Here is a 17,823-nt window from a genome sequence, read left to right on the forward strand (position 1 = left end):
CAGCTTCCTGGTGAAAATAAGACAACAAGATTGTCTAGAGGACATCCACCATTAAATTCTCTGTTTCTCAGAGCAGAGAAAGATTGTCTCCTCTTGTGTAGCTTCAGTAGGAGTGCAGACTGTTACTTTAATGAAAGCATTTCATGTTTATCCTTGTCAGAGTTAAAATTGTCCTACACCACATTAGCTCATAAATTACCCTCCCAGAAATATAAAATCCTATTAAATGTTGTTAAAATACCTAATTGCCTTATCTCACCTAGTTTTACAACCTGTGTTGCTCTTACTACTTTTACTCTCACTAGAAATTTGAAACAGAAACCACTGAAGTCTCAGGCCAAACTTGAATCTGAGCAAGAAGATCCTTTTCCTCAGCCTACCTCAAGCAGAGCCGCCTGTGTCTCAAGCCATAAACCCAACACTGGCTCCTACAACCAGAGTTCCTCGGGAGAATCCTCGGATTCCGCCTGCCTGGCATCCTTTGAGAGGAATGGAAAAGCCAGATCAACAACACTAACTACTAATTGTTCTGCTTTATCATCAGGTCAGAGTTTGTAGTTGCTGCAGTTTGCATTCTGAGTTGTTAAATGAGCTTTGCGTTCCTAACGTGGAATTTTTTACACAAGGTTTGGGGTTTTTGTGTGATGATGCAGAGTTTTGTATATTTTACTGGATTTTGGACACTTTTGTTATTTACAGTAGTTGTTATAAAATTTCTTTGAAATCATGTAGGACACAGTCAATTGACTTCTGTTAATCAAAAAATCTGTCAACAGGAAAGCGTAGAATATTTAATAATTGATACTGTATAAAATACAGGTTATATGCCCATATGTGTGTGTGTATATATATATGTTATATAAAACTTGGCACCCACAATTAGCAAGTGACAGAAGTTTCTGAGACTTAAAAACTTCCCTGTTTTTTCCCTTAAATCTCACCTTGATAAAAATTCAGCTTATTTCAAAGGATAAAAATGCAAGTCCTGGTAAAATCTGTTTGAAAGTATTCTCTATCTGGGGTTTTTTTTAAACATGCTTTTTACTTAAATCTGGTGTTTGAAAAGAGCTGGTTTACTTTATTTGAAACTTAAATACAGGTTAAAGAGGCTTCCTGTCATTGAACACTGCATGAATATGGATTTTGTTGAGACATCACTTTGATCCCTGTAAGATATTCAGGCATGAGAATATATTTTAAGATAATGTGAGGAAACTGAATATTTCCAGGATCAGCAAAATGTAACTCTTAACTGGAATCTGTTTAGAATTCTAATTACCAATTACTACTGCTTTTTTTTTTTTTTAGCAGAAAGTGAAATAGAAGGTTCTGGGGTTTCTTCATCTACTTCCTCATCATCTTCATCCTCCTCAAGCAGCTCAGAAGACAGCAAAGGCTGTTCTGGGGCTGCTGTGTCCCCTCCACTGCACAACGGGGTGTGCAGGAGGAGCAGCAATCGCAGGCTGACTCGGAATCGAGCTGCTCAGAGGAAACAGACAGGTATGGTGGGAGGAGTTTCTTGTGAACAGCAAGACACATCCATATTTATATGTATTTTTATATATATTTATAAAAATAACTTAAGTGTAGTTAGTTTTTTTTTAATTGTTGCATATGTAAGATACACATTTTTTTATTGGTGCTAATTTTGAAGCTCTCAAATACTACACTCAACTTTAAAAGGATTTTTTTTTTTCATGACTTAAGGGAGAAGGGTGGAAACCAAGAGCCTGGTGAGAGGGAATGTCTTGCAATATTTTATATTTTAAGAAAAAAAGCAGCAATTCATAAAGAAGTTCTTCTAATTGTCACAAAACCAGCATGCATCTGAAACTTGTGACAGCAAAAGCACGACTGTCACGAGGAATATATTTCATGCATCATGTCTGTGGGCTGAACCTCTCCCAGTTTTGACAAGACTTCAAAGCTGCTATTATATATTTAAGATATTAATCTCTGCTTTCCTTTACAGGAGCACTTCTTCAGGAGAATGGGAATACGAGGAAAACGGTCAGGAAGAAGTTATATGGAAGTGACTCTGAAAACACTTCGGTGGTGACATCCGAGTCCCTCGGCAACAGCACGGGCAGGCACAGGAAAACGCCCCGCAGGAGCGCTGCTGTGGCTGCCAATAAACTGAGGCTGATGAGTGACGTGGAGGAAGAGGTGTCGAGCTCAGAAAGTATTGGAATATGCAGGAACAGGAAGCTGCCCCACCGGAACGCCTCGGCCGCCGCCAGGAGGATGCTGCTGGAGGGATCCGAGGATGAGGCAGGCCTAAAGTCTGAGAGTGACAAAGAAATAGAAGAGCAGCTCACCAAGAGGAAAAGTCTGTCTCAGCCTGGCTCCTCTGCTCCACGAAGGAAATTCGTCAGTGAGTCTGAGAATGGAACCTCGGATTCTGAGCCAGACACGCAGACGAAGCAGAGGAGCTGGCAGAGCAATGGTCACAGACAGCTCCGGGGCCCCATCTGCTCTCTGTCTCCCAAAGTGAAAAGTCCCACCTTAGACTTTTCAGAGGAGGACTCCAAAAGCCATAATTCTGAGGATGGGAGCAGTCAAAAAGTTTCTGATCAGTCAACATCTGTACATGCTAAGGCTGCAGTCAGCAACTCTGAGGATGAGGCGGACTCTGAGTTGGACAGGTGGAATGGCAGGAAAGTCTCTGGGCTGCAGCTTGCTCCTCCTTTAAAAAAAGCAAAAGTCTTGAGTGATTTAGAGGACACAGCAGAATCTGAAGCAGAAGCCAGAGGGGAGGGGGAGAGTTTTGTGTGGGAGAGCTTGGTGCCCACTAGGATTATAAGGAGTTCCAAACCTGGAGCTGCCTCCAGCTTCCATCGCTCTTCTGATTCGGACTCAGAGAGTGACTCCAATAACAGCAATTACTGTGAAACTTCTGCAAAAGCAAAGATGAGGAAGAGGAAAGGAAAAACAAAAATCGTTAGAAAAGGTAATGTTTTTAAAGTTAATTCCTCTGTTTCTTAATACTGAGTAGGTGACAGAGAAAATCTCCAAGAGAGCAGAGTGTTCTCTCCCTTTGTCCTGCTCCTTGTTTTGAGGATTTTGGTAACCAAAACCCTCTAGTTTGAAGTTCTGTTAACTTACCTTAATTTTCTGTTGAGATTTTCTGTGCTAGATTTACAGCTGATTTACAACAGCTATTTTCAGTTTAAAGTAACTTTATTGATAAGTTTTTCAAAATCAGATTGATGGAAAGGTGTTTTTATTACATTCTCACGTCCATGGTGTGCACCAGAACCTGAAACGTGATTTGACTTCCAGATTTTATTCTGTCAATGATATGTAGAGTCCTTAAGACAGAGGGGCACTTGGTAGAAGTAAAATTCATCATTCCACTTGTTTCAGAAAGTTAAATTCTTTGATTTTTGGGTTTTATTCCATAATTTTATCTGTCACTCAGATCTTTGTGTGCTGGCTGATCGTGATTTAGACAGTTGTTTTGGTTTGGGTCTTTTTTAAGCCTGTGAGAATGCTGCTGATGTTTATTAAACTGGGTAATGTACATTGTGCCTCCGTATAATCAGGGAATTAGTCCTGATTTGGAATTTGAAAGACTATTCAGAGGTTGGGGTTTGGTTTTATCCTTCCAAACCTGTCACTGGGCTTTGAAGAATCTTAAGAAAATTGTTGTCTCTTAAGGTGACTTTGTGTTGACAGTTTTCCGCAAGGAATATATACTTGTTTTTTACCAAGATCTTAGTTTTTAATACATATGTAGGGACATATTTATAGAGTTTCTATTTTCAAATATAAGTATGTGTTTTATATATATAACTGTATATATGTATATGCACACTGCCCAATTAGCCAGCTAAATCATTTACGTGGAAGCTTTGCTTTGGTTATTTTTTAAATATATTTGATATAAATAACATATAATCTATTTTGATATAAAATGAAGTCTTTATATAGTTCTTTAGTGTATATTATATAATCTATATTATAGATATGTAGTGTTTAGCATGGGATTTGATATATTTGAAAAGATTGAAAGCAAAGTTTTCAGATAAATTGTGTCAATACTTTGTGGGCTGTAGTGCCCCCTGCAGCTGAGCTGATTGGAGCTAAGGCTGGATTTTCCTACCCAGTATTCCAGGTTTGGAGTATGGCCTGAACCCCAGGACACCTTGCTGAACCAGACTTTTGCATCTTTGTGTCTTTGTGGGTAGTTGGTTTAATGCTCCCTCTCTCTGCCTGTGCCACCTGGCTGTCCCTTTGCAGCTTTTAATTCTGGATGTTCAGTGGGGAATTCCCATACATTTCATTATGGATTTGTTCCAAAGTTAAAATCTCGTATGCCAAATATAATTTTAATATTCTGGCAGTGTTGCAGAAAGGCTGGACTGTTTCATTCTTTAGCCTTGTGTTCCAGCTACTTAAAATAGTATTGGAGGACAGTGCATAAGATAAGATTTAACTCTTCTTCTTCTTAGTCTGTGGATTAATTCACCTTTTATACAGTATTTTGCAGTGTTCAGCAGAAATGTGTTGTGCTTTGGCCATAAAATCACACAGTACAACTACTACAAGTAGTAATATTTATCTGTCATTTCTGGAAACTCTTAACAAATAAAGGAAATTAATTTTGAAAGCATAAAAATAGGAATATACTGGAGTAGTACATAAAATTATTTATATTGAAATAAGGACCAAATCTGGTATATGAAGAGATTGTTAATACTGGTACTCAGCTGGACATTTGGAATTTGTCTCATGATTTTTCCCTCTTAGTATTTTTTTTTTTAATTTACTTCAAGAACTTCTGCTTTTGATTTTTTAAATTCATATGTATGAATAATTGTTTTATTTAGAAGGGAAACACTGATCTTCATAGCACCATTCACATGATTTACAGACTGAATACCTGTTTTAAAACCCAACATAAGAAGCAAGTTATGTATTAAATAAGAAACTACTAACAGAAGTGCTAAAGTCACTAAGGAGCTAAAAGGTTTCAGTGTTCTCCACCTGAAGCCATCTAAAATTGTGAAACTTGCATCTACATGAAATATTACAGTTTCCTTTTTAGATTAAAAAGGTCTAAAAGTCTAACTAGTGTTGCAAATTTTATTCTAGTAAGAAAAATACAACTGTTAATGATGTAAGTATTAATAATGTGAAGGCATTTGTTTGCTAAGCTAGGTAAGTTGTAATTTCTGAGCTAATTAACAGGGTGATGCTAAAGAATGCACTTTTGAGACAATGAAATGGTTTGAAAGTGACAATCTCAAGAGTTAAAGGTATCCCTGGGATACTGATGGAATTTTTATTAAAGAATTGCGATAAATTGCACTTAACAGGTGAAATCAAAATAAAATTCAGTATTTGTGTATTTCATTAAAGGTGGCACCATTTGGGCATAATAAACTAATGCTTTCAGGAATGTAAGACATTAAAAAGAACTTTTTCATCTTCCTTTTGTAGAACCAGCATCAGAGGAGGCTGGCCAGAGTGCCAAAGTGCTGCGGAGCAGGACGTGCATCATCAACTACAGGAAACACATCAAGGTGTCCAACGTGGCGGAGAAGAAGAACCCCCGCAGATGTGCCACGCTGGCAGCCAATAAGATCAAGATCATGAGCGATGCAAAGGAGGAATTATCAAGCTCAGAAAGTGTTTACCCAGTCAGAAAGAACCGCAAGCAGCTCCAGGGCAGTGTGTCGTCAGCCTGCAGGAAGAAGCTGTTCGACAGCTCGGAGGTGGAGGCTTGTTCCAAGTCTGAAAATGAGAGAGAACAGGTTTCTGGCAGGAAAAAGCCTTCCTGCCCTGAGTCTTCTGTTTCTAAAAGGAAATATATTATTGAGTCTGAGAATGAAAGGACTGACTCGGAGACAGAGACTCAGAAGCAGAGCGATAACCACAAGCAGCCACACAAACCCCTCTGTGCTGCAGCTCTGAACAGTTTTGACTACGACTCCTCAGAGGAGAATTCCACAAACCACAGGGTAGAAAATGGGGGAAACTGGGGAGTTTCTAGGCAGGCAGCTTCAGCCCACAACCATTGTACGAGTAACTCTGAAGAGGAGGTAGATTCTGACTTAGCTAAACTTGAAACTAAAAATACCAGAGTAGCAGCAAATAAAAAATCCAGAGCTTCTTTGAAGAGATCAAAACTGGTGGATGACTTCAAAGAAACAGCAGAATCCGACACTGGAGGGAAGAAAGAGGAGAAAAGCTCTGTCTCCGAGGATGTGGAAGCACCCGGGACTGCAGGAAGCTCCAAAGCCAACTTCAACTGTTTCTCCTCGGACTCTGGAACTGATAACACCATCTGCAGCGACGCCACGGAAACGAGGAAGCGCAAGAGGAAATCAAAAACCACCAGGAAAGAAATCCCCAACCTCAACTCACTGAAGCCTTCCAGGAGGCCGCAGCGGAGGAAACGCTGGAAAGGCAGCCAGGAGCAGGACTCGGAGGACGTGGAGTACGGCGAGTGCAGGCGGGCCCAGCGGCGCTCCAAGATCCGCACGCGCAACGGCGGCCGGCGGACTGTGCGCTACAACGACAACGACGACGACGACGACAGAGCCCTCGAGGACGCCGAGTGCGAAACGTAACCTTAACAAAAGGAAAGCCAGCCCATCTCTTCTTTTTTTTCTTTTTTTCTTTTTTTCTTTTTTTTTTTTTTTTTTTTTAAATGGTAATAGCACTAGAACTCCTGATGGATGCTGGCTCTTCTTTGTCCTACATTTCAGGGAATATATTTATATTTTTCTATGAAAAAGTTATGAATGTGATTAGATGATGACTTTCTCCTTTTCATATTTTGACTTGCACTTGCCTGCCCATGTAGCAGCATTTAGCACAGATGCCAAAATGTGCCTCATTATAGGGGCAATTTTTTGTCTTTACTGGTATTTTATTACATATAAACAAGAGTTAAAAAATGTTAAAACACTGCAAACAGGTTAATAGCAGTATGTTGAGTATTATCATTATGGGTGCTGCAATGAAATACTACCTAGGTCATGCAACATTCAAGAACAGATTTCAAACATCTCTAATGCTGTATGAAATCATCTACAATAGAAACAGGCTTCTAAATAATAGTACACACTCTAAAAACCTGGTGGATGCAAGCATTGCATCAAAAGAGGAACGAAAAGGCTGTAACTTCACAGCTTGATTCAGTGCAGGTGTGAAATGTTCTGTACTGGCATTGCTGATAAGCAGTTACCAGTGAAGAGGTTTATTTGCCAATTCCAGAGGCTTTGGTGAAGAGAGGGTTCTGCTGACAGGTAGTACATCATTAATGTGACTTCTATACTGTAAACTTTAAGATTATGAAATGCAGGTGAACTCTTGGGCCTAAGGGTTTTTGTGTGTTTTCTTTATAAAATAGAAAAACAAACAAAACACTTGTTCTGTTTTCTTTATCCGTGGAAAGCTTGAGGTGCAGGATTCCGACATTCCAGACCTGTTTTTGCTACGTTTCTGTTGTTTCTCCATATTTAAAGTGTTTGAATGTTGGATTTCCCATTGATTAAACCTTACCAGTTTCTGAGCATTGCAGTGCATCTCCTGTTTTCACAATGTTTGAGGTGGCTCTTCTTGACAAGAAAGAAAATTTCTTCAGGAAAATATGTGGAAGTTCCTGATCGAACACATCTCAACGACAAATACAGCAACTCTAAATTCTTAGTTTTCCCTGGAATTGTGCTGCTGGGAGCCCCACGACAGCTGCCCTCAGCCCAACACCAGGGAATCTCTGCTCCTTCCCCACTCCGGGGTTCCTCCTCTGCTCTGCAGCTTCCCTTTCTCACCCTTGGGAGAGCTTGGTTATTCCTGATTTCATCATTCAGTAGAAGATGTGGCAGAATATCAGATTTATCCTAACCCAGCTCATTTGAACAGAAATAACAAGTTTGGGAATTGTTTTGCCAGCAGATTGGACTGGTAGTGGGATCTGGAAGAGTTAGGGGGTAAAAAAATGCAGCGTGGCTGTACAATCCCAGTGGATAATGGCAGAACTCCTTGTACAAACGGAAATGCATCATGGAAAAGGGAGCTGGTATCAGTGAGAGCCACTTCTCCATCCCCCTCACTGACATTGTCTGTATTTGCCATCACTTTGCTATCCAGGATATTACTTTGCCTTAGAGAAACACCTTTTTTTTTTTTTTTTCCCCCTTAAAGCTTCCATGTGAAGTCCAAATATAAGTTTAAATCATTCTTGCTCCAGGAAGTTTTATTTAGAGGATAGTCTTTAATAGGATGCAGCAGAATTTTGTAAATTCAAGATAAATGTTTGTCTGGATTCTTTATTTGGGTTCTGAAATACGAACACAGTTATGTTTAGCGATGAAATTTGAGAATGGCTTTGTGTTTTCTTTGAGGGGCAACCTTAGTTACAAGGTAGTAAGTCCACTGTTCTTTTATATTTTCCACAAGTTTCATTGTTTAGCAGCTGCTTATTCTCAGTGTTCTCTGGAGCACAACCTCCAATTTGGGAATAACTGAACGTCAGAGTTTTTATTAATTTTCAGTTTGAACAGCTAAAATTTGGCTGGTCAGTTTGTATTTCTAATCTAGGCTTAGATTTACAAAGCTGGTTTTCCTTCAGGTGCTGTATTCTGTCATAGTGCACCCACATGTTCATGGTGATCCCTGAAAGCTGGAGAAGGTTCTGGCCTCTGGATCTGTAGATCCCAGAGGGTATCACTGCCTTGCGGTCCCTAAACACTTTTATTTTCTAAGCAAAGCATGTGCTGGTCTGTATTTCCTAATTCTATACACCTAGACAGTGGGAAGAGAAATTATTAAACTGGAAAGGTATTTTGACTCTTTCACCCTTTAAGAGTTTATTTATTTTTAATTTATTTAAAGGAGCATGATGACTGTTAGAGAACTGGTTCTTTTCAGCCTTGGCAGAAGGGAGTCCCTTCACCTTCCTTTAAGTGAGCACTCTTGGTTTGGTCTAGCTGTACTCAGGGAAGTAAAGTAGTAGACCTGTAAAAAGTAGATCTTTATTTAATGTGACTTTGAGGGAGTGTTTTGGTTTGTTTAAAAGCAGGACGTGCATCTGTGAAGGTGATCAGGCAGCATGAACGGAGGGAAGCATTTAAAGTGCAGGACAGAACTGTAAGGGAATCAGATTCTTTAGTGTTAAAGGCTTTGATGATGTACATGTGTTAGTGGACCAAAGTAAAGCTGTACATACACCTGGAATGTCACTGTGCTCTTATTTGGTTCAACCAGGCCAAGGGCCAGGTCCTGCCCTTGGGTCACACCAACCCCATGGAGCTCCAGGCTGGGCAGAGGGGCTGGAAAGCTGGGAAAGGCCCTGGGGGTGCTGGTGCCAGCGGCTGGACACGAGCCCAGGGGTGCCCAGGTGGGCAGGAGGCCACTGGCCCCTGGGCTGGATCAGGAATTGTGTGTCCAGCAGGAGCAGGGCAGGGATTGTCCCTCTGTGCTGGGCACTGAGAGGCCCCTCGAGGGCTGTGCCCAGTTCTGGCTCCTGCAGGAGAGCCCTGGAGGGGCTGGAGCGTGTCCAGGGCAGGGAAGGGAGCTGGGAAGGGGCTGGAGCCCCAGGAGCGGCTGAGGGAGCTGGGAAAGGGGCTCAGGCTGGAGCAGAGGAGGCTCAGGGGGGACCTTGTGGCTCTGCACAAGTCCCTGACAGGAGGGGGCAGCCGGGGGGGTCGGGCTCTGCTCCCAGGGAACAGGGATAGGACAAAACGGCATCGCGTTCAGCCAGGGGAGGTTTAAATGGGCTATTTGGAAGATTTTCTCCCCTGAAAGGCTGGTTAATCCTTGGAAGAAGTTGCCCAGGGAGGCGATGGAGTCACCATCTCTGCGAGCGTTCCAGAGGCGTCGGGATGGGGCCTTTGGGGCCGCGGTTCCGCGCTGAGGGGCGGTGCTGGTGCCGTCTCTCCGCCCGCGGTGACCCCGGAGCCGCCCGGGCTCTGTTCCGGCGGGGCGGGGCCGCGCAGGCGCGGGCGGCGGCCATGGCGACCTTCTTCGGGGAGGTGGTGGTGGCCCCGTCCCGGGCCGGCCTGGACGAGGAGGAGGAGGCGCGGGAGGAGACGCCCGAGGACCGGGAGATCCGCAGGGAGATCGAGAAGAAAAGGTACCGGCGGGGGCTGTTCGGGGGTGATCAGGCTGGAGAGCAGGGAAAGGTTCTTCCCCCAGAGGCTGCTGGGCACTGCCCAGGCTCCCCAGGGAATGGGCACGGCCCCGAGGCTGCCAGAGCTCCAGGAGCGTTTGGACAGCGCTGCCAGGGATGCCCAGGCTGGGATTGGTGGGGGGTCTGGGCAGGGACAGAGCTTGCACTGGATGATCCGTGTGGGTGCCTTCCAGCTCGGGCTGTTCTGTGGTTCTTTTCCCAGGGAGGTCGATGTCCTGTGGACCTGGAAGTCGGGCGGCTGTGCCGAGGAGCCCTTGGTGTGCTCCAGGTTCCTTGTGGCCATAGGAAGGAACGCTGCGGGTGCGTGCAGAACCAGATGCTGCTGGGGTTTGGGGGGCAAATTTGAGGAGGCAGAAGGTGGGAGGGAGGTGTAGGTGTGCCAGGACATTCCCTTCTTCAAGCCCCAGTGTCCAGCCTGGCCTTGGGCACTGCCAGGGATCCAGGGGCAGCCCCAGCTGCTCTGGGCACCCTGTGCCAGGGCCTGCCCACCCTCCCAGGGAACAATTCCTGCCCAATCTCGCATCTAACCCTACCCTCCTTGAGTTGAGGTCATTCTCCCTTGTCTTGTCATCCCAACGCCTTGTGAAAAATCCTTTTCCAGCTTTCTTTAAGCTCCTCTATTTACTGATTGTGCAGCTCCTCCTTTAGGAGCAGAGGTTAAACCTGGAGGCAGGTGAGTTTTCCAGAGAAAGCTGAAAGTCCTCTGTACATGTAAAACGTGGTTTTTGTTACAGCCGTTTATTCCTCCTGAAAATTGATGTATTTTCAGTTGAACGGGAAAAATGAAGTATGTTTTAATTTGGGGTTTTAGTTGGGGCAATCCCCCTTTTCCTTTACCTGGCTTTTGTTTGGTAAACTCTCCGGGGTTGTTTGTTAATTGGTAAAAGTTTTGTTCTAATAGCACTGAGAAGTCTTGCTTGCAATTAAGTTGCATTTAGATGGCATTTAGATTTTATCTAAGTTAACTTTGCTAATTTGTTTGCTTTTGGTTCAGGTTTTTCCTTTGAAAATAGTAATAGAAATTTTGGATATATCTTCTGTAGTTTTTGACCGGAATCTGATTTATGAACATTTTTGCAACACTCTTGCCTTGCTTAGAATCAATGTAATAGTTCTGCCTTGCTGCTTCTGTGATTTTTGTGTCTAATCTGTTGTATCTGCTATGTCAAAAAGTATTAGTGACTTACTATTTCACATCCTTAATTAATATAAAAGAAATTGAAGTTGATTGTAATGATATAATTCTTAAGAACAAGTGATTTTTATGTTAGGGATCTGTGTATGTTGAGCAGCTCTTCATCTTTTTAAATTTGGATGCAGTGGGGCTACTCACATTGCTGATGTTTCCTGGATTTGGACAATAAATTGAAGTGGATAAAAACGAGTTATTCTTCCTTCAAATTGCAGAAGAATAATCTATTTTAGTCCAGCTATTTATCTGTGAGAGAGAGGTTTTATTCTTCATAAATTAACAGTATTTTTTTTGGATTTTTGCAGCTTTCCTGTCGTCTTTCATCCTGGATTCTGTGTGCTGGGAAGTGGTTGGAGTTGTGAAGCTGTGGAATGAGTGGTGCAGGACATCCAGCACCACAAACGTCCTCCCCACAGACTCTTTCTGTTTGTTCTACAGATTAATATCAGATCCCACAGTAAGTGACTTGAGCATTAATTCCTCTGAGTTTTGGCTTTCTGAAGAAGAGAGCCGTCATCCACCCCCAGACAAGGCACTGTAGGATCATGGAATAATCTCATAAATCATCTGAAGGGTTAATGCTCACTAAAACTCTCTGCAGTTCTGGTGTGTGAAGCTCAGCACAAAGATGTCACAGCCTGATGGCTTCAGTGCATTCGTGAGCAAAAAATCCTCCTTGAAACAGAGTTAAAGAAACCCAAAATAACTGATCAAGTTGTCTGCAGCCATATCATCCTTACAGGTGATTTTGAGCTGCTGTTGTGCTCTTTAAGCCACTTGCTAACATGACTTTTTACTTTTTTTAAGGTTTTATTGTGCCAGTGTAGTTGCTACGTTGCTGAGGATCAGCAGTTCCAGTGGCTTGAGAAGGTAAAACTGGCAGGGAAATAAATTGGGTAATAAAATCTGAAGGATGGGGATCTTCTTCTCTGGTACTTTAAACATGACAGTGTTAAATAACTTTCCCCTGTGGTTTTCTTTCATGCAATATTCAAAACCAGATAAATTTACTCTCTGCAGAGTCTCTGAAATCCCTTTCTAGATGCTGCCAGTTGTATCTGCTGTAGCCTCCCAGCTGAGTGCAGTCACTCCTTTTGGACAGTGTCAGTTTTCTTGGCCCTTAACCACTTCCCAGACCTTTTTCCTGCTTGGTTTTCATTTCCTATGGCTTATTTCAGCTGCATTTTAGCTCTGGGAGAATTCTTCCTTAAAAAAAAACCAGCAGCAATTTGTACAGCTGCCAAAGGATCACCAGACAAACCAGTTGTGGAACTCGTGGTGGATAGTGTCAGCTGCTGGGTGTGTTCTGTGCCTTTCCCAAGGGAGAGCTGTAGGGGAAGGTGCCTCCCAGGCAGCATTTGTGCCATTTGTTCCCAGATTTAACATTCCCAGTGCCTCACCCCAGCATCATCCAGGTACAGCAGCACTGCTGGCTCAGTGAAGTCCCTCCAAATATCATCATTTTGACTTTAATAAGATAAAGCCGGGGGCGAATGTTCCGCCTCTTGATTTTCCTGATGGATTTGGGTCACTGCTTTGCCTCGAGGGAAGTGTGGCTTATTTTGTCTTGCTGTCTGTCTGCTCCCTCCCTCCCTGCCTTGAAACCTCTGCTGAGCTGATGGACAAGCAGGGGTTCTAAAGCTGTGGTTAGAGATAAGTACAGCTTTGGTGGGGGATCGTGGCTCATTTTGAAGTGCAGAAACCCTGAGACCTCAGACATTTTGCTTTTGCTGTATTCCACACATTCCTGCACTTCATTTAAACTGGGATTGCAGAAGAAAGCTGACTGGGGCGTTGTTGTCTTCCCCATTTGTTTGTGGCTATGTGTGATTTCAAGTGTGGGTGTTCATGAACAGCAGGAGTGTGGTTGTACCAAGGCAATGTTCCTGAGTATTTTTAGGCTTTGTGGTTATTGATATTTTTAAATGTGCAGCAGAAACCTTGTGCTGGCAATCTTTTGCTTTTAATGTGGATTGCAGACCTGTTCTTTGTGTAGTAAATCCTGATTTCCTGAGCATCTCCACGAGTCAGATCCTTGCACCTGGGTGTGTTTTCTCACTAAGGGATCACTGACAAACAAGAACACACAGGCTGAAGTTTTGCAGCCAGGCATTCCAGCCAGTGTTCCCAGCAAAGCAAGTGGAAAATATGTGGGCTTCTGAGTATTTCTGTCAGATGTCTATCAACAGTGGTGACACGGTGATGGGAGGGAACAGGCAGCTTCCCTTCTGGGATTGGTACACAGACAGAAACAAGCAAGTTTCTGTCACAGTTTCCAAATTCTCTATTTCCTTTACTTCTGTTGGTGTTTTGTGATGGCCAGAATGTTTTGTACTTCAGAACTCTGTTCTTTGAATTTGAGAAAGAGAACCTTAAACTTTCTTTCTCAATTCAACTTGAACAGAATTAACTAAAATCAGAGTATTTAAAATAAAGACTCTTAAATTATTGTAGGACATCCAGGGAGCACAATTTTCATTTCAAATGTTTTGCAGCTCAGTGAGCTCCCTGTTTCTATTTGCAATCCTTTTTGTTTCTGTAATCACCATTAATTAAAGCAGTAAATCATAATATATTGAATGGAAAGTGCTGAAGACCTAAAACCTCTCCAGAAGATCACTAGACTTGGTAAACATGTCAGCTGTTGTTTTGGGGCTTTTTATCTCCATCCCAAGAGCAATACGTGGGAAATTTCTACCTGAAGGCTGTGAATCAAACCTTAGTAGTCTTGCAGACCTGAGTTGAAGTGCCCTTTGCACTGAAATTGAAACGAATCTTTGAGGTTTCTCTGCTTTTATTGTGAAAAGAGAAACTTTGCTGATGTATTTTTTTTTAATTTCAGGTTTTTGGCTCCATGCAGAAGAAAGGCTTGCAAGTAACCATCCTTTCCACATGTCCTGTAGCTGATTATAAAACTCAGGAATCCACTCTAACACTTGCATCTCCATTCCTGAAAGCCTTGAAGACCAAAGAATTCCAAGACCAGGTCTGCTGCCCGCTGCTGGAGCAGCCCAACATTGTGAGGGATCTTCCTGCTGCTGGTACTTTGCAGTTCCAATTATTTACAGGGCTGCTGGTGGTAACACAAAATGCCCTTTGAGGAGCATCCCACTGCAATTAGAATTTTTGCTTGATTGTGGGAACTGGCTGACAAGTGAGCTCTTTAAAAATTATTTCCTAATAGTTTCCCTTCTTACATTTTACCCTGGAAAATAAGGATGAGTTTCCAAACAAATCCTTTTACCCTTTGTGTGTGGGACAGAAGTAGTGGAAAATTATTTAGTGTAGCCTTACAAAGCGTATTGTACAGTGAGTTTTTTTTAAATTTTACTTATGAATTAAGTAAGGTTTATTAAGAATTGTTTTCATCTGAGCATCCAAAGTAAAGGCTCATAAAATCCTTTCTGTATATTACAGGTAGGGAAAGTTGCACAGTGCTGCTGATCAACCTCATGGGAAAGTTAGATTCAGTTTTATTATCTAATTTAATAAAATCCTCGAGCTTTTCATTTTCCAATCCCAAATGGTAGCAGCATGAGGAAAAACTTGTCTGGCAGGAGCTAAAAGTGGATGATTTTCTCTTGTTCACATTTTTTTATGTTTGTTTTTTTGTTTGGGTTTCTTTTTTGGGTTTTTTGCAGCTGTTGATACTATTTTTATTTACCAACAGTACAGTTTCCAGTTAAGGTATTTGCCAGGAAGAAATACCTGCATTTAACTAATTTTTGGTGGTTTTATTTCCTTGTCTATCTAGAGGACGAGGGGTGGCTGCTCCAGCAGTCAGGATTCTGAGCAGTTAATTTAGAAACTTCCATGGATTTAAAGTTCTGATTTTTGTACCCAGAACTGAGATTCCTTTTCTGCTGAATATAACACAAATTTTCCTTTGACTTGTGCTTAGTCCTGAGTTACTGTCAGGTGTGGCAGATCCCTGCAGTGCTGTATCAGTGTTACACTGATGTCATCAAGCTGGACACGGTTACCATTGAAGCCTTCAAGCCTCTGCTTTCTTCTGAACTCCTGAAGAGTTTAGCCAAGGTAAAATTTCCTATTTAAAATTAATGGGAGCTGTGGGCTTGTTTTGTCTGTTTTCATCTCTTGCATTCTGCTGTTCCTGTGCCTCTGAGGGGATTTCATCTGAAGAGGCAGAAAAATACAGATTTTAATGGCAGTGCTTGCACCTGCTGTAACATCTGTGTGGCTTAGAAAGAATGAATCCACAGCTTCCCTCAAAACTTCATTCTGATTTTTTGGGCTCTTCCAGTGGTATATCAGGGAGGGATTTCTTGTGCTTGTGTAAGCTGCAGCTTCCTTTGGAGCTGTCTCATTTAAAACTTCTAAGCTTTTTGTTGTGTGGTTTTTTTAAATTTTACAGTCATATACCAGATGGCTCCGTTCTAGTTGTGTATCTGCCTGTTTTCTGGCATACAGGAAAGCTTCTTAAAATACCCATTTTGATCTATAACTTTTTTGCCACTAAAAGACCAAACTTCTGAAGATGATTTTTAACATTTTTGCATTAATCCAGCAGCTGTGAAATCCAGCCTGGCCTTGGACACTTCCAGGGATGGGGCAGCCACAATTTCTCTGTGCCAAGGCCTCACAGTAAATCCCATTACTCCCATAAATTCCCATTGCAGTTCCTGAAATGAATGTTTTGCTCTTTCTGAAATGTTTTAAATTGAATTTTAGTTGGTTGAGAACACTTTGAACCCAGATTTCAATGCCAAAGCGCTCTGTGTGTACTGAGGTGTTTATTTCAGCTCCAAAGTCAGTTTTCAGTAGACCTCATTCTGTTCTGCTGAATAAGTCTGACTAAAACATTAAGTATTTAAACTCTGCAGGAGAACAATGACAAATACAGAGACTTTCCCCTTCATATCCAGGTTAGGAGGAATGCAAAATAATAAATCCCACTTTATTGCTGAACTGCAGATTCCTGTGGATAACTTCATTCAGAAGACCTGAGTTTTGCTCACAGTTAATACTTTAATAAAAGTGATGTTCAGAATAATAAAAAGGGGAGCAGAGGCCAGTGGAGGAGCTCTTGTTTCGTTCCCAGCAGTGTGGGTAATGCTGATCCTCTCTTCCTTTCCCCAGGATGCCTCTGAGAGCACAAAGGTTTTGAAGAAGTTCCTGACAAGCAGTGAAACTCACAATAATATCTACATCTGACAAGGACATTTATGCTGCACTTTTGTAGGCTCCAGTTTCTTCTCTAGAGGACTTCTGGGAACTTTTTTTTTTTTTTGTCCCTTAAAAGTAGAATAAATTCCAGTAGATTCTTACTTTTCCACTCATTTTTGTTGCTTTTAACTTCATCACTGTAAACACCCTCCTGCATGGCTTGGGAGACTTTCTTCCAGAGTGATTTTAGGAAAGACATCTTGGGCATGAAAAGCAACTCCTTTTTCTCCTCCTGAAGGGATTGTCTTACCTGAAAGTATTCCTTTTATATGTAAAAGAGGAAATGCAGTTAAGGAATTCTGTCTGTATCTAACAAGAACTCTCCTTTTTTACTTTATTTTGAGACCTGAAGGTTTTTCTAATATTTGATGCTCTTCAAAGATTTGTCTGTGATGGAGAAAATACACTCTGTCCTTTTACATCCACAAATACAGAGAATTTTGTTTGCATTTACTTATGGCTCCACATGCCCTCTTTAATGTATGTATTGATACAAAATACAGTAATTCAAGTGTGGTAAATGCCTTTAAAACTTGCTAGTGGAAAACAATCTCCTGCACAAAGGGGCTGGCAGGATCACAAGCTGCTTCAGCTGGATTTGCCAGGGCCAACTGATTTAATCCACTTTAAAAACACCAAAATTTGGGCAATGGTAGGAAAAATAAAAGATCTCTTAGGCAGAGTGTGTGAATTTTAGAGGAAAGTAAAAGTTTTTAAAGTGTCTCAAAAAATTCTCTGGAAGTTGGTAACAATATCAGCAGTTTATTTAAAGTATTAATTAGGACTGAGGTGCAGCTCTGAGTGGTACTCTCTGTTTAATTTAACATTTTGTTGAAGAAAATGCTGTTAAAGAAGGTATTAATTTGCTCCCAGGTAATTCTGTTCTCTGCTGAGTGTAACTTTGACTTACACTGGATGCTCAGTGGATATCTTTGAACAGTGTTTTCCTTCACAGAACTGTCATGGATTTAAATTTCACTTCAGGTAACAGATAAGCAGATCTTGCCTAAAGTGCTGGATTTTGGAACTGGATTTTGGAACAAATTCTGAAGCTTTCTTGGGGTTTTTTTCCCCATTTCTGTCCATCCTTTTGATTCAAAAATTGGTTTCATGTGTGAGCTGAGAATTCTGTTGCTCTGAAAGTTGGCTGCACCATTTTCTTACTTTTACGTGTTTGATTCATAATAAATAAAGCAGATAACAAGAAATACCTTTAACAGTAAATTATGCAGACCCTCAGAGGAACTGTGAATTTCTTGTATAGGTGTGATCACCCAGGCAGTTTACAATGTTTCGAAAC

At 41.7% G+C, this 17,823-nt stretch overlaps 2 protein-coding genes across 3 annotated transcripts in view; both read left to right on the top strand.

Annotated features, from left to right (window-relative positions):
- Window positions 1-9,182, top strand: part of BRWD1 (bromodomain and WD repeat domain containing 1) — a 42,846-nt gene extending 33,664 nt beyond the window's left edge. Inside the window, exons 38-41 of one of the 2 annotated variants that reach the window (XM_032101102.1) lie at window positions 306-544; window positions 1,309-1,500; window positions 1,973-2,950; window positions 5,446-9,182. In XM_032101102.1, coding sequence (XP_031956993.1) covers window positions 306-544; window positions 1,309-1,500; window positions 1,973-2,950; window positions 5,446-6,578 — 2,542 coding nt within the window. In that variant the 3' untranslated portion in view covers window positions 6,579-9,182. The remainder of the gene's footprint in view (window positions 1-305; window positions 545-1,308; window positions 1,501-1,972; window positions 2,951-5,445) is intronic. The other variant, XM_032101103.1, reaches the window with a different exon arrangement.
- A 747-nt stretch (window positions 9,183-9,929) lies between these two features.
- On the top strand, window positions 9,930-16,976 carry PSMG1 (proteasome assembly chaperone 1). The gene is made up of 7 exons (XM_032101104.1): window positions 9,930-10,087; window positions 10,347-10,444; window positions 11,642-11,793; window positions 12,144-12,206; window positions 14,179-14,377; window positions 15,238-15,374; window positions 16,437-16,976. The coding sequence occupies exons 1-7, from the start codon at window positions 9,966-9,968 to the stop codon at window positions 16,509-16,511; spliced, it is 846 nt and encodes a 281-aa protein (XP_031956995.1). The 5' UTR covers window positions 9,930-9,965; the 3' UTR covers window positions 16,512-16,976.
- Window positions 16,977-17,823: the final 847 nt, after the last annotated feature.

The sequence above is a fragment of the Corvus moneduloides genome, chromosome 2, assembly GCF_009650955.1.
Source record: "Corvus moneduloides isolate bCorMon1 chromosome 2, bCorMon1.pri, whole genome shotgun sequence".
Lineage (NCBI taxonomy): Eukaryota > Metazoa > Chordata > Aves > Passeriformes > Corvidae > Corvus > Corvus moneduloides.